General features: G+C 33.0%; 1 protein-coding gene across 1 annotated transcript in view; it reads left to right on the top strand.

Moving 5' to 3' along the window:
• Nucleotides 1–1,652: 1,652 nt before the first annotated feature.
• Nucleotides 1,653–14,815, top strand: part of LOC149218432 (IAA-amino acid hydrolase ILR1-like 8) — a 48,500-nt gene continuing 35,337 nt past the window's right edge. Inside the window, exon 1 of the mRNA XM_089383994.1 lies at nt 1,653–1,970. Coding sequence (XP_089240120.1) covers nt 1,668–1,970 — 303 coding nt within the window. The 5' untranslated portion in view covers nt 1,653–1,667. The remainder of the gene's footprint in view (nt 1,971–14,815) is intronic.

The following is a 14,815-nucleotide window of genomic DNA, read 5'->3' as shown; positions in this document are numbered from 1 at the left end:
GATTTATCCTCCAAACAGTTGAACGTGGCAGTAAAGAAGCCCTTGGGGCCAAGCTGCAGCATGACTTGTCCTTTGGGCTTCCATTTGGAAGCTATCCATCCATGCAAGGCCTTTTTAGTTGGCCAGAATCGGAGAAATTTGCCGATAAGCGCATGATGCTTCATGAATTGGATCTGGCTGTTGATTCTTTGACTGGGGAGATCTACTTTGATTTGTTCTGTAGTCTTCGGGATGCAGGTCGCGGAAGACGCCTTTGGTTATGACGTTGCGGCTTTTTGATCTGTGCCTCTTTCATGGACAGCTGCAGATCCTGCAGCGGAGTTCCCAGCGGCGTCTATGACCTGTTCAGGGTCCTGATCGGTCCATGGGGGGACTCCTGGATTGTTCAGAGAGTCTGCGTAGCCTGCTTTGTTAGAGGGAGTACTGGTGGGTGGAGGGTGGGATGAGCCCGCCCCTCCCAAGGGCAAAACCATTTTGAAGCGCTCAGAAGGAGCAATGAGACGGGGGCGTCGAACGCATTGAGGAAGCTGTTCAGAGGATTAACGATCGAACCCTAGCGTTGTCCGCATCCAGAATCGAGATCATTTTACTGGTACTATTCGCATCCGATCATTCCATCATTGAGAAACAATCTTGTTACAACATTAATAATATAGTTATAAAGTATTGTTACATTAATAATATACTTATAAAATAAATTATTCACTTGTAAATTTAATATGGATAAAAAATATCCATTTCATTCAAATTTATTTTTTTAAATGAATGCAAAATTATAATATCAACATATGATTTGTTTTTCATGTTTAATGATTTAAATAAAGATAAAATTTACATTGCTTAAAAAAAAACTTTAATAATAAAAAATATAAATTAATTATTAAAAAGTGTTGTCCTCTAAATATATTTAATAATCAATTTTGGAGAATTATGTAGCTCATAAATTTTATTGCAATGCCAATAACAAAATCTTAATATCAAACAAAATTTCAAAACAAAAATGCATTTTACGATTTAAATTATACTCAAATTATAAAAACATCATTAAAAAATAAAATACTTTAGTCTTAATTTTTAAGCCAACCAAAATTTCAAAACAATATATTTTAATTTAATATCATAAAGTATATTTTAATTTATCAGTTGTGATAAAGTAAACACCATAAAATACTTTATTTAATAATTAAAATAATGAAATGATATTTTTTAACTTACAAGAAACTAAAACTAGTCTATAGGATTATTAGTTCTATTCTTTTAGCTTTTTGCAATTCAATCTTTTCTTTTGAATGATGAACTCGCCCAACTTTGTAACAATCATCTAGCTAAAAAACAATGCAAAAAACAGATGCTAACAAAATTAAAAAAGAGAGGAATCTTGATTGAAAACCACCTCTAACCAATCCCACGACCAAACACAAAGCAAAAAGAATATTTATCGAAAAGGACCGCTAACCAATCCCACGCAGGAAAGGGTTGAGAACCCGACATCATGGGAGTTTACAAAAGGATTCAGGCTGTATATACACACAGAGCCCGTGGGAGTTTACAAAACAATTCACACACAGGGACGAGTCAAACTCTTTGTCTGTTTCAGTTCTTATTTTTTGTCTAGGCTCTGCAGATAGATGGGTTTTCCAGTCAAGTTGTTTTTGTTTTTGGTGGTGATGGCGGGTGTTGCTTTGGATATCACAAGAGGAGGAGGAGCGGAAGAAGATGTAGATTTTCTGAAATCTGCCAAGAATGAAGAGATGTTTCAGTGGCTGACAGGGGTGAGGAGGAAAATTCACAGGCATCCAGAGCTCATGTTTGAGGAATACAATACTAGCAAGCTTATAAGGCAAGAGCTGGATGTAATGGGAGTCCACTATGAATGGCCCTTCGCGCACACAGGTGTGGTTGCCACTATAGGATCGGGCACTACCCCGGTTGTTGCCCTCCGTGCCGATATGGATGCCCTTGCTTTGCAGGTATTTATTATGTATGTATTTGCAGGATATATTCATATTTTTAGCTCTTTTCTTTTCACCATTCATAGTCTAAGTGGGGTCTTAGTGAGAATAGTCAAATGGGTACTGATCAGGCAACGAAGAGTCACCAGAAGGAAATATCAGGGGAGGGCACTAAACCTATGTACAGGCCCCAGGGTTCCTTTCAGCTGGTTATTGTCTCCTCTAATAAATCTCCTATGAAAAGTTGGATTTACTCAACCTTCCCTTGGATTTGTTCAAAACAGATGGTGAAATAAGTTCATCTGCAATTCCCTGGTTAGTGTAATCTCCAATAAATCACCTATGAAAAGTTGGCGTTGGCCAACCTGCCTATTCAAAACAGAGAGCACAATAAGTTCATCCGCCATTCCCTGGTTGTTGTAATGTCCAATAAAACTCCTAGTACAAAGTTGGTTTTGCTCAACGTGCCTGTTGAAAACACAAAATTCATTTCGCCCCCTCTCTGTCTGAGAATCCACTTAATCGCCCCCTCCCTAAATTCATTTCGCCCCCTCTGTGTCTGAGAATCCACTCAATCGACGCATTTTAGCAAACTTAAAATATGTTTCATTGGACGTTCTGTTTCAGCTTTATATTTTCTTGAAGTTATTTGATGGTAAAGCATATTACCAAGTTCGCCCGAATCCGGGCAAACAGTACGGAAATTCGCCGATTCGGTTCGTCCGCCGAACAGTTCGCAGAAATTCAATCCGATTCGTTGCATTAAAGGTTAATCGTGGGGTTAATGCAGTTTGTTAATTCTGTGCGCAGGATGCCTTCTTAACATATATGGAAAATCTGAAAATGACAAGGAGTTAGGGTTAGTAAACAGTCATCCATTTCAAAGTCAGTCCAACTATTACTTGTATATTTGGATAGAAGATGGTCGTAATCTCTGTAATTCTCTACGAGGAGTATAACAATAAATAAATAAATCGATGTAAATAATACAAATTCAAACCTCAAAGCATTACCAATTGGGAGGGTTTCAGTCGCAGGGTTTTCCTCCCAACACGTAAGGGACCGAATGAGGGAAGCAGAGTGAGATAGGAGGAGGTCGTTACTTTGTAACTCAATTTAGGTTCGTCATCGATGTTTAGCCAACACAATTGCAATAAGTAGAAATTTCCAACCAAGTTTCATTGAATAAATATTTAAATAATGTATATGGTAAGTAAAAGGACAGAGAGAAGATTATTCATTCGTTATGCTTTGAAAAGAGAGATAGAAGAGGGATGGAATATAGAGAAAGAAGAAAAATGACCAGCAGAAAAAGAAAACAAAAATGGAAAATATCAGTGAAATTAGAAAAAATCTGTTTTTTCAATCTTCAACTTAGAAAAGAAACAGAAAATAAGTGAAAGTAGCTTTTTTTTTGTTTGTTATAAGATTCTATGAATATAAATAAATAGAGTTTAGATGGCATATATAAAGAAGGAAAAGAAAAAGTTAAAAAGGCAGAACAAAATAGAAGGTAAAATTGTTATTAGAAAATTTCTGTTTTTTCAATCATGAAAACCGAAATGTGTGAAGTAACTTAATTTTAAGTAATTAGTTTTTATTTATGGAAAGATTGATGTTTTGGAGAGAAAAGATGAATAGCAATTTTTTTAGATAATTTTATTTCTAAGATTGTTATATTATTTAAAATTAACAAAAAAAAATATTCATAATTCAAAATAAATTGAGAAAAAATTAATAAAAAAAATGTTTTTATAATGTCTATTATCGAATTTTTTGCGAATTGAATTTTTTTCATTCAAATTTTTATCGTATCGAATCAAATTCGAATTCAAATTCGAACTTGGTAACTATGTGGTAAAGTTGAATGTTTTATAAACTACCATTGTTGGATTAAAAAATAAGATTTAGTTTTATATGTGATATATTGACAAACTTATAATATGTATATTTTTTATAACGGTTTTGCGAAATTGTCTAAAAAAAATTCAACTATTTATAAAAATTAGATGTAAACTAGTTATTTATTATTTAAAAGTCTCTCACTTATTCATGGTTATCAATATTTAACTATATATGAATATGGTTGACCATGATAACCATAGAGGAGCATTATGTCCATGGTTAATCATTGTTGAGGTGGTTTACGGATGGATGAATATGGTTGTGTTGTTACCCATTATTGACCATGATTGAGTTTATTTGACCATGGTTAATTATGGTCAACCATGGTTGATTATGGATGAACATGGTTGACCATGAGTAACTATGGGCTAATGTGGTTGAGTATAGTTGTTAATGTTTAACTATAGATGAATATGGTTGACAATATTGACTATAGTTGATAATGGTTGAACATTGTTGAGTTTGATTGACCATAGTTTGACCATTATTGGGCTTGTTTGACCATAGTTGCCAACATGTAACTATAGATGTATATGGTTTACCATGTTGACTATAGTTGATTGTGTTTCCCATGTGAACCATGAATAACCATGGTTGAATATGATTGAACTTGATAACCATGTTATACAATAGTTATGACCCCATTGATATACGATACATAAATCTACTCAATAGAAGTAGAATTGATTATGTCAAGATTTCGAAAAAAATCTTTATTTTTGTGTAAAATAGAACCGAATAAAATTTTAAATCTAATATTTAAATTTAATATACACTTTAAATTTAATTATATTAAATTTAAAATTTATTAATATCAAAATTTATATTGATGATGATGATAATGATGGTTAACGTCCACTGAGACCAAACTTTGGTCTATCGGACCTAAAGAAATGAATTATTTAGTTTGATTTAAGATTTTATTTCTACGCTCAAAAAACTTGGAGAGAAGCCTCCCGAGCTCACTGTAATTTTGACAACATAAAAGGCTAGGAAGGTCAGTATTGCAACAAAGATTTTGAAACTGAGATCTAATGTGGTTGTACGCAGGGCACTCTAAGAGGAAGTGATTTTCATCCTCGATGTTGTATTCTCACAGAGATGGCAGAACCTTTCCATCCATGGTGTTTTAGGAACTACCCAACGACCCGTTTCACTATGGAGCTCATGAGAGTTCATTCTAATCTTGGCTATATTAATTTTCTTCTTTGAGCTAGATAAAACAGAGAGATACTTTTGATCTTCTAGGGTGGGGATGATGACCTCCTTATAATATCTTAATTTTCTTTTAGCTGCTAAATCTTTCTCATGTCACATTTTTTCTTTGAACTTAGAAGTAACAATATTTTTAATGTTTTTAATGTTTTGCAATGCAACATTCTCGTCGATCTCCCAATGGTTTAACCAGGCCCTGGTGTCTTTATACCAACCTCGTGGCTCTCACGAATGTCGTATTTGCGAGACAGCTAAAAGTTGAAGTCGGCCAACCGACACTCTTAAAACCAATGCTAGATATTTGTGATCTAAAGAATCAGATGCAGGATTAGTCATAGACATATTTTATTTTTATTTTAGTTTATTTTTGCTTAAAATGAGGCAGGTCGTTTAAACCTCCTCATCTATTTTTGTAATATTTATTTTTAGATTTCATAGATTAGTATTTAAACCCCTCTCATGCATTTAGAGAGGGGTCCAGAGTTTTATCAAAAACATTCTTCAGAACGTGCATCTTGCCCCCCACTGAGGAGGTTTTGATAAAATTAATGGAACGAGATTTATTTTCTATTTGAGTTTAACATCTGCTACTGAAATTGCACTTTTGTACTCTTAGTTGATGTTAAGTGATTTGAAGATAGATCGATATTGCTGGAGCTCATGAGTAGGACGTGTTAAGAATGGTACTTTTATCTCTTAATGCTTTTTACGTGTGTGTCAAGCAATAAATCATTTTCAGTTATTTATGTATGAAAGTTTAAATGTTTAGTTATCATTATTGCACTTTTGTATGGTGATGACTTACTCTTTATGCTGAATATGTGAATGACTCTTTATGCAATATATTTCTCATATTGTTTCGACTAACTTTTAATATGAAACAATCATTCTTAAATGGATTCTCTTTTTATTATGATTGAATGATCTTCATTATCAATCGCTTTTTAGAAATCATTTTATATTGCATACGTAAACATTAATTCAGGGATAGTTTTAAAGTTAGATGTTTTCTTTTATTATGATAGATTGCATATGATAGTTAGAAGATATATTAAATTTAGAATAAGTATTCACCCCATAAAACCCCAAAGAGAAAAACATCATCCCGTTAGCACAAATATCATAAATAGATTGGGAAACTGGTCCCGTCATCCCCAGTCGGAACCACTATTCCAAACAGAAAAGGAGTTACACTAAGGTCCGGACCGGGTGGTTATCCCCCTTGTTGGAGTCCCGATTTTTAGAGCCTTCAACAGGTGGTTGATTCAGGGGCTTCATTCCATGCTACACTTGATAGGAAACATTTTCATGACTATGATCAAGGAGATTTTGGACATGTTCATTTGGGTGATGACAAACCTTGTAAAATCCTTGGAATGGGTAATGTTTTTATAAAGCAACAAAATGGAAACCAATGGATATTGAAGGAGGTAAGGCATGTTCCAGATCTTAAGAAAAAACTAATTTCAACAGGGAAATTAGGTGGTAAAGGTTGTGTAACTACATTCACAAACAAAACCTAGAAGCCCACTAAAGGAGCCCTAGTAATAGAAAAAGGAGAAAAGGTTGGTACATTGTATTTATGAAATGGTATTCATTATTTTGTTAATTATTTGACCTCCACGGGAGAAGATATGACATTGTGGCATCATAGGCTTGGGCACATGAGTGACAAAGGGATGTAGATTCTTCACTCAAGAAATTTTTTCCCAAGTTTGAAGCATGTTGATTTTGATTTATGTGAAAATTGTATTTATGGAAACAGAAGAGAGTGAGATTTATCAGAGTTGGGAAGGAAAAGAATAAAGAAAAATTAGAGCTTGTACATACAGATGTATGGGGACCTTCTTAAGTATCATATCTCAATGGCTCTCACTATTATGTTACTTTTATTGATGATGAAACTAGACAAACTTGGACTTATTATATTCAGAATAAATATAATGTATTTGATACTTTCAAGAAATGGAAAGCTTTGGTTGAGAACAAGGCTGGAAATAAGTTGAAGTGTCTCAGATCAGACAATGAAGGTGAATAATACAACAAAGAGTTTGATAATTACTGTTTAGAGCATGGGATTTGTAAAGAGAAGACAGTTCCAGGAACACCACAAGAAAATGGTGTGTCAGAGAGGATGAACAGGAAAATCATGGAACGTGCAAGGTGCATGAGATTGCATGTAGGATTGTCCTTAAAATTTTGGGCATATGTTGTAGATATTGTTGTTTATCTAAAAAACAAAGGGCCTTCACTTTCCTTGGATGGTGGTATTACAAAGAAGGCATGGATACGTAAAAAGGTAAACTACTCATTTTTAAAGACTTTCGGTTCTGAAGCCTTTGTTCACATTAATAAAGAAAATAAAACAAAGCTTGAAGAAAAATCAAATAAATGTAGCTTTATTGGATATGGTGTTAATGATTTTGGTTATCACTTATATGATTATGAAAATCACGAAATCATTAGGAGCATAGATTCCATATTCAATGAAAAGGTCTTGTATAAGGATCAGATGCATGGAAATAAACAAGAAAAAGAAAATAAAGAATACATTGTGCTTGATGAGATCACATAAAAAGTAAAGGTGCTTGAAAATCATAATGATCAGCAGCCACAACAACAATAGAAACCACAATAGAAGAAAACACCTGAAAGTGATGTTAGAAGATCTACTAGGATAAGTAGACCCCCTGAACGATACTCTCCATTATATTATGTGTTGTTGAATGATTCGGGTGAACATGAAAGACGTGAAGAAGTAATGCAGGTAGAAACTAGGAAGAACTGGGAGAAATCCGTGGAAGAAGAGATGGACTCCTTGATGCATAACCAGACTTGGGACTTAGTCAAGTTTCCTGTAGGTAAAAAACCATTGTAGAATAAATGGGCTTATAGGTTGAAGGAAGAAGATGGAGGAAAACACATGTATAAGGCTAGAATTTTGGTGATGGGCTTTACACAAAACGAAGGTATAGTCTTTGATGAAATTTTTTCTCCTATTGTTAAAATGACTTCAATCAGAACCATTTTAAGCCTAGTAGCAGCAAAATATTTGCATATTGAGCAGTTAGATGTAAAGATAACTTTTCTCCATGGGGATTTGGAGGAAGAAATATGTATGCAACAACGACAAGGGTATGAGGTCAAAGGGAAGGAGAAATTAGTGTGCATGTTGAAGAAGAGCTTGTATGGACGAAAACAAGCTCCAAGGAAATGGTATCTAAAATTTGACAGGTTATTGTCTGAACAAGGTTATACTAGATGTCATTTTGATCACTATGTTTATATTAAGAAACAAAATGATGGAAACTATATTATATTGCTATAGTATGTAGATGAAATGCTTATTGTGGGGTCTAACATGCAGAAAATAAATGTACTTAAAGGAAAATTTACAAATTCATTTGAAATGAAGGATTTGGGTGTTGCAAAACAGATCCTTGGTATGAGAATAACTAGAGACAGGAAAACTTGCAAAATAACATTGTCTCAAAGTGAGTACATAGAAAAGGTGTTGGAAAGATTTAATATGCATAATGAAAAACCAATTAGTACATCTTTAGCTAGCCATTTCAAACTACGTAAGGAGATGTTTCCAAAGACTCGGGAATAAATGGATTATATGTGTAAAGTTCCATATGCATTAGGAGTTAGAAGCTTAATGTATGAAGTGGTATGCACAAGGCTTGATATTTCACATGCAATGAGAGTTATAAGTAGGTATGTGAACAACCTAGGAAAATAATACTGGATAGCAGTGAAGTGGATTCTCAGGTATTTGAGAGGTAACACAAATCAAGCATTATGCTTTGGTGGTTTAAATATTTCTCTACAAGGATATATTGATGCATATATGGCAGGTGATAGAGATAATAGGAGGAGCACCATAGGGTATGTGTTTACTATAGTTGGAACAACGGTCAGTTGGGTCTCAAAATTGCAAAACATTGTTACACTTTCAACAATGGAAGCATAGTATGTTGCTGCTACATAGGCTAGTAAAGAAATGATTTGGTTACAAAGTTTTATGGATGAATTAGGCAAGAGGAAAGAGATGGGCAGGTTATATAGTGACAGCCAAAGTTCCATTCATCTTACAAAGAACTTAGAATTTCATTCCAAGACTAAACATATAAAACAAAATTTGTAACTAGGGAGAAACTAAGATCCTCCTCAGTTTCAAATGGTCTTCAAGTATGATTCTGAAGATGAAAAATAACCAAGTCCAAAATGGAAGCATTGTCCAGAAAGGGAAGCAATGGTGGAGTTGCTATAATCAATCTCCAAGTGGGATATTGTTGGGTGTGGAGCCTGATTATCTTCTTGATTGTTCAAAGGTTTTTGTTTCAGTCATGTTGGATTTTGTTTCAGTCATGTTGGATCCATGTTCCTAACAGGGTGGAAATTCCACCCATTTAATCATTGTCAAGGAGGTCTAGGGAGAGTGACGACAACTTTTATAAGCCCCCCCCGGGCGAGGGTTCGAGGCCAGTGCCCCCGAAGCTAAAAATAAATGAAAATTTTCCTTGTAAAATATTGTAATTTCATAGTCAATCTGAGTTATTCATTAGGTGGATGATCTGATGGTAGAAATTATTTTAATTTAGGCCTTTTTTCGTTAGAAGGAAACCATCGGTTTATATGAGAGAATTGTATTGGGGTTGTGTATTATTATTCTGAGAGAAAGAGAGAGAGAGAGAGAGGAGGAGGCCATGTGAGAGTGAAGAGAAAATTACAACAGATCTACTATAGGTTGTATCTCTTCATTTTGCTAGATAATATTAAAGGAAGGACTGGATATTTTTCCATGGATGTAGCCCAAATTGGGTGAACCACGTATATTTGTGTATCTCTTGTTTTATGCATTTATGTATTTTTGTTTCTGCAATACTTTATGTATTTCAATGCTCCGTTAATTAATTTCTAACAATACTTTGGTTAATAAATTGTCAAAAAATGGACTCTAAAGTTTATGACTTTAGGCTAGATTATTCTACTTGAGTTTATAAATGGTATTATTGTCAACATTCTATGTAAGTCAACATTTTTTTCTTGGAAATTAGTTTATATATATTATAAGTAATATTTTAGTTAACATTTTTTTCTTGGATTAGTTTATATGTATTATATGTAATATGCAAAGGCATATCGTGTACACCCCCCAACCACAGGCCGTTAGACTGTGGGGGGATCTCATATACATGGTCGGGCTCATGATAAATCATGTAGCCCACCTAAAGTGCATGTTCCGCTCACATATCTTGCCTTTGATGCTAGTTGGAGTGTCAGAGGTAGTGTTTTTGCCTCTATTGTTGATCATGTAACCGATATTGGACTTTCTTCACCTGTTTCAGGTACACTTGCATTTCTAAATCCTCTTTAAACTTTATGTGTTTATGTCTTCAAATTTTCTTTAATTTTTAAATCACATTCAACTGATGTGTTTGAATTTAATGTACATGTTATTATGCTTCTAGTTTGTTAAATATATATATGTTAAATTATGTTTATGATTTTCAAACCCTTAGTAGAGAGAAGCTGAGGATGACAGTGCAGTGTCGATCCCTACGTGGGACAATGCTACAACTAGTATAATGTTGGAGGATGTTACAACCCAACATACATGGATCACACGTGCACTGCACAACATCCTTTCTAGTTCACCTACTAGGCATTGTTTGTCTTTGATTCTAGAAAGCATCAATAGATTGATTAAGTCATACCGGAGCTCGGGCCCACATAGTCTCTTCCTATATTCCATACAGAGGATTAGGAGGCATGAGCTTAGAGGCCCACATACTTAGGAGGTGGTGGAAGAGGCCACCAAGAGCATTGACGTTCACGAGGAGTTGTTCGACATCCATATGGATTTCCCTACTAGACGTGAAGGTTTGATTCCACTCAAATATTTTAAGAATGTTTGATTCCACTCAAACCCTTTTGTGTATGATTGATTCATTGCAACTTAGGTCCAGTTCCCCCACCATGACCAAGTCACCCTTTGTTTTCCCAAGCATATATATGTAGAGTTTGTATTACATATGAGGCCAAATTACATTGATATCGGATCTCATTATTATGGAGCCAAATTTGGACATATACATGGTTGTGAGGGGGCTCATCGGGACCCTGGGCATGTACCACCACCAATGAGATTGTTGTCACTACCGTCTTAGAGCGTGGTATTGCTAATAGAGAAAGAGTATCCATCACAACTTGGTGTTGAGACCAGGGTACCATTTTAGATATCATGTAGACATCATTGGTCAGTGTGTGTGTTGCATTGCATGGCGAAATTAGCAGACTGCCACCATTGCGTCATGAGCCGCTAGTTCTTTTATATGTTGATTCATTTCTTATGATTTTACCCATTGACTAGATTTCTTCATATGCATATACATAGACTAGGTAAATATATATATGAAATGTTTGACTCTTATGATCAAATTATGAATAGTTATTTAGATTAATTTAGTTCATATTAGATTGCATTTACATTAACATAATTTCATGATAACATGTAGACCTAGGGCTCCAGCTACATGGATGAGCTTATTAGGTCACTCTTCAGGGTAGTTGGTTAGCCAGTCCATCCTGCATGAGTGCATGTTTTAATGGATTCTCCTCCACCTCCCCCTCCAACTCATAACACTCAAGTGGAGGAGAGTCAATATGTACAACCACAAGGACCAGCAGTTGACGTAAAAAAACATATTCCTAAGATTTCAACATCTTCTTAAGTTACATGCATGCTAATTAATTTGTAGACTAATTATAATTTGTCCTCTCCATAGTGTACACATGCTCATATGCAAAGCATTTTCGATGTCATATTTATGTGGATGCATGAGTCGGATGATGTATATAGAGGCATTGACGATGTTCTTCCATCAATGCAAAACCCAATATTTGAGCCACGGGCAGGGGAGAACCCAAACCCAGATTCATCAGACCCCCATCCTATTTGACTTGCATTTAGACTCGAGTCAGGTTAGTGTATATATATATATATATATATTAAAAATGTGGTTCAAAAAAATTTATTTCCATATTTTTTATTTTGTACAAATAATGATCTTATTAGTTTGAATTTGAATGTGTTATATTACAGTACCAAATTCTGGACACTTACTTTATGTAGTGGAGCTCACATAGGAGTTCTGGTAGTACTTAGAGTGGATAGTTTGTATATTTTTAGGCCCATTTCATAGGGCACATTCACAAGTGATACTGACTTTATATATTTTCATACATGGACAATATTTCAATTTATGGATGCTTACTATTTCAGTTTATATATGTTCATGCAATATTTGTAGTTTGTATATATTTTCATATGGATATCTTATTGATACATTCACTATTTCAGTTTACGGATTTGTATTAACCTTGTTTATGGATGTTCATTAATTTTGAAGTTTATGGATTTGTTAAAATTATTTCGCTAGTTTAAAATTTTTTTTATATACTATAACTTTTATTAAAAAAATATAACAAGTTTGATTTCTAGTTTCATAGGCTAAGAAAATAAGTGAAATATTAAGTTATGATGCAAGCCACTTTGATAATTAAAATGAACTAAGGTATATGATAGTTGAATTAAAAAACACAAATAGGATTGAAATAAGTTTTAAATTTAATTACAAGAGATGATTGGTAAACAACAAATTAGTTGTATTCACTTTTATCTATTTTGAGGTCATCTACAAGAGCTTAGTCATAACATGATATTTAAGTCATATGTATTAGAATTTAATATACCAAAAATCAGTTAATGATATATGTATCTATAATTTTATCTAAAATTAAATATGAACTTTCCTAAATTTACTTGGCTATCTCAAGGTTCAATTAAAAAACAATTGCAATTGAAATAACTTTTATTAAATTTTATTTCATTTGAGGTCATCTACAAGAGCTTAGTCATAACATGATATAAGTACAATCTTACTATGACGCAAGACACTTTGATACCTAAAATGAACTAAATATATCATGTATGAATTTAATTTTGAGCATGAAAAGAATTACAATCATGCTTCATATTGGCTTGTAGAAAGTGTCTTTCACTGCAATCAACATGTATGTTATTATATAATCCAATTTTAAAAATAAATTATTTGAATTCTAAAGTAATCCATATTATAATAAAATATCTATATATGAAAAGTGTTGTGACCCACCCATATACCATTGCATGGTCAACTTTTTTTAAGTATTTCAATCAATTTCTTAAATATCAAGGTTCAATTAAAAAACAAAAATAGGATTGAAATAAGTTTTATTCAATTTTAAAAGATGCCATGTAAACAACAAATAAGTTTTATTCAATATTATTTCTTTTGATATTATCTACAAGTGCTTAGTCTTAACATGCTATAAGTCAATCATATTGGAATTTAACATAGGTCCAAAAATAATATATGATAACATATATATAATTTTATATAATGTTATCAACTTTCCTAAATTTACTTAGCTATCCAAGTATTGCAATCAATTCCTTATGATTGAAATAAGTTTTATTCAATTTTAAAACATGTGAAGATGTAAAAGTTACAAATAAGTTTTATTCGATTTTATTTCGTTGAGATTATCTATAAGATATTATTCATAACATGATGTGTGTGTGTGTGTGTGTGTGTGTGTGTGTGTGTGTGTGTGTGTGTGTTCTATTTGTTGCACTTTTTACAATCTAATATGAAACATGAAAAATTAGAATTTAATAAGAATGTAGTTAATTACAAATAGTTTACAATTTCAAAAAGAAAACATTTCAATCAAGTGAACATTTTATTTGAGATGAAAAGTCAAGTATTTTATTTATGGTTTAATTACTATAACATATAGATAAATGCATGTCATAATAATTTTTTTGTGTTTACATTGAAATGAATGCACAATGTAAATCTCATTACCTTGAAATTAGTGTACACCGTACACCTCATTACATCAGATTAGAAATCAACATCTTCACTAAAATCATTGCATCAAATGCAGGCAATCAAATAGGATGATAAATCAACATCTACATTGAATTCAATGCATATAATGCAAACAATCAACTAGCTTTATAACTCAACATCTACACTGAAATAAATGCATTTAATGAAAACAATCAAACAGGATTAGAAATCAACATATACACTGAAATCAATGCATCTAACGAAAACAATCAAACATTATTAGAAATTAACATCTAGGTTAATGAAATCAATGCATATAATGCAAGCAATCAAATAGAATTAGAAATAAACATCTACACATAAATCAATGCATCTAATGCAAGAAATCAAATAGGATTATAAATCAAAGTCTACATTGAAATCAATACATCTAGTGCTAGCAATGAAATAGGATTAGGAATCAACATCTAGATTGAAATAAATGTGTCTAATGCAAGCAATCAAATGTGATTAGAAATTAACATCTAAGTTAATGAAATCAATGCATCTAATGTAAGCAATCAAATAGAATTAGAAATCAACATCTACAAATAAATCAATGTATTTAATTCAAGAAACCACATAGGATTAGAGATCTGCATCTACACTTAAATCAATGCATCTAGTGCAAACAATGGTCTTCCCTTTCTCTCCCACCTTCGTCTATATCTACATCTCTCCTTTCTCTCTCTATCTCAGCCCCCCAAACACACATGCTCTTTCTCTTCATATATTCATATATATATATATATATATATATATATATATATATATATATATATATATATATATATATCC

This window comes from Pinus tabuliformis, chromosome Q (genome assembly GCF_031772625.1).
Source record: "Pinus tabuliformis cultivar Carrire ecotype Pingquan chromosome Q, CPIR1, whole genome shotgun sequence".
NCBI lineage: Eukaryota > Viridiplantae > Streptophyta > Pinopsida > Pinales > Pinaceae > Pinus > Pinus tabuliformis.
Note: the sequence above shows the minus strand (reverse complement) of the source record. Positions and strands in the feature narration are given on the sequence as shown.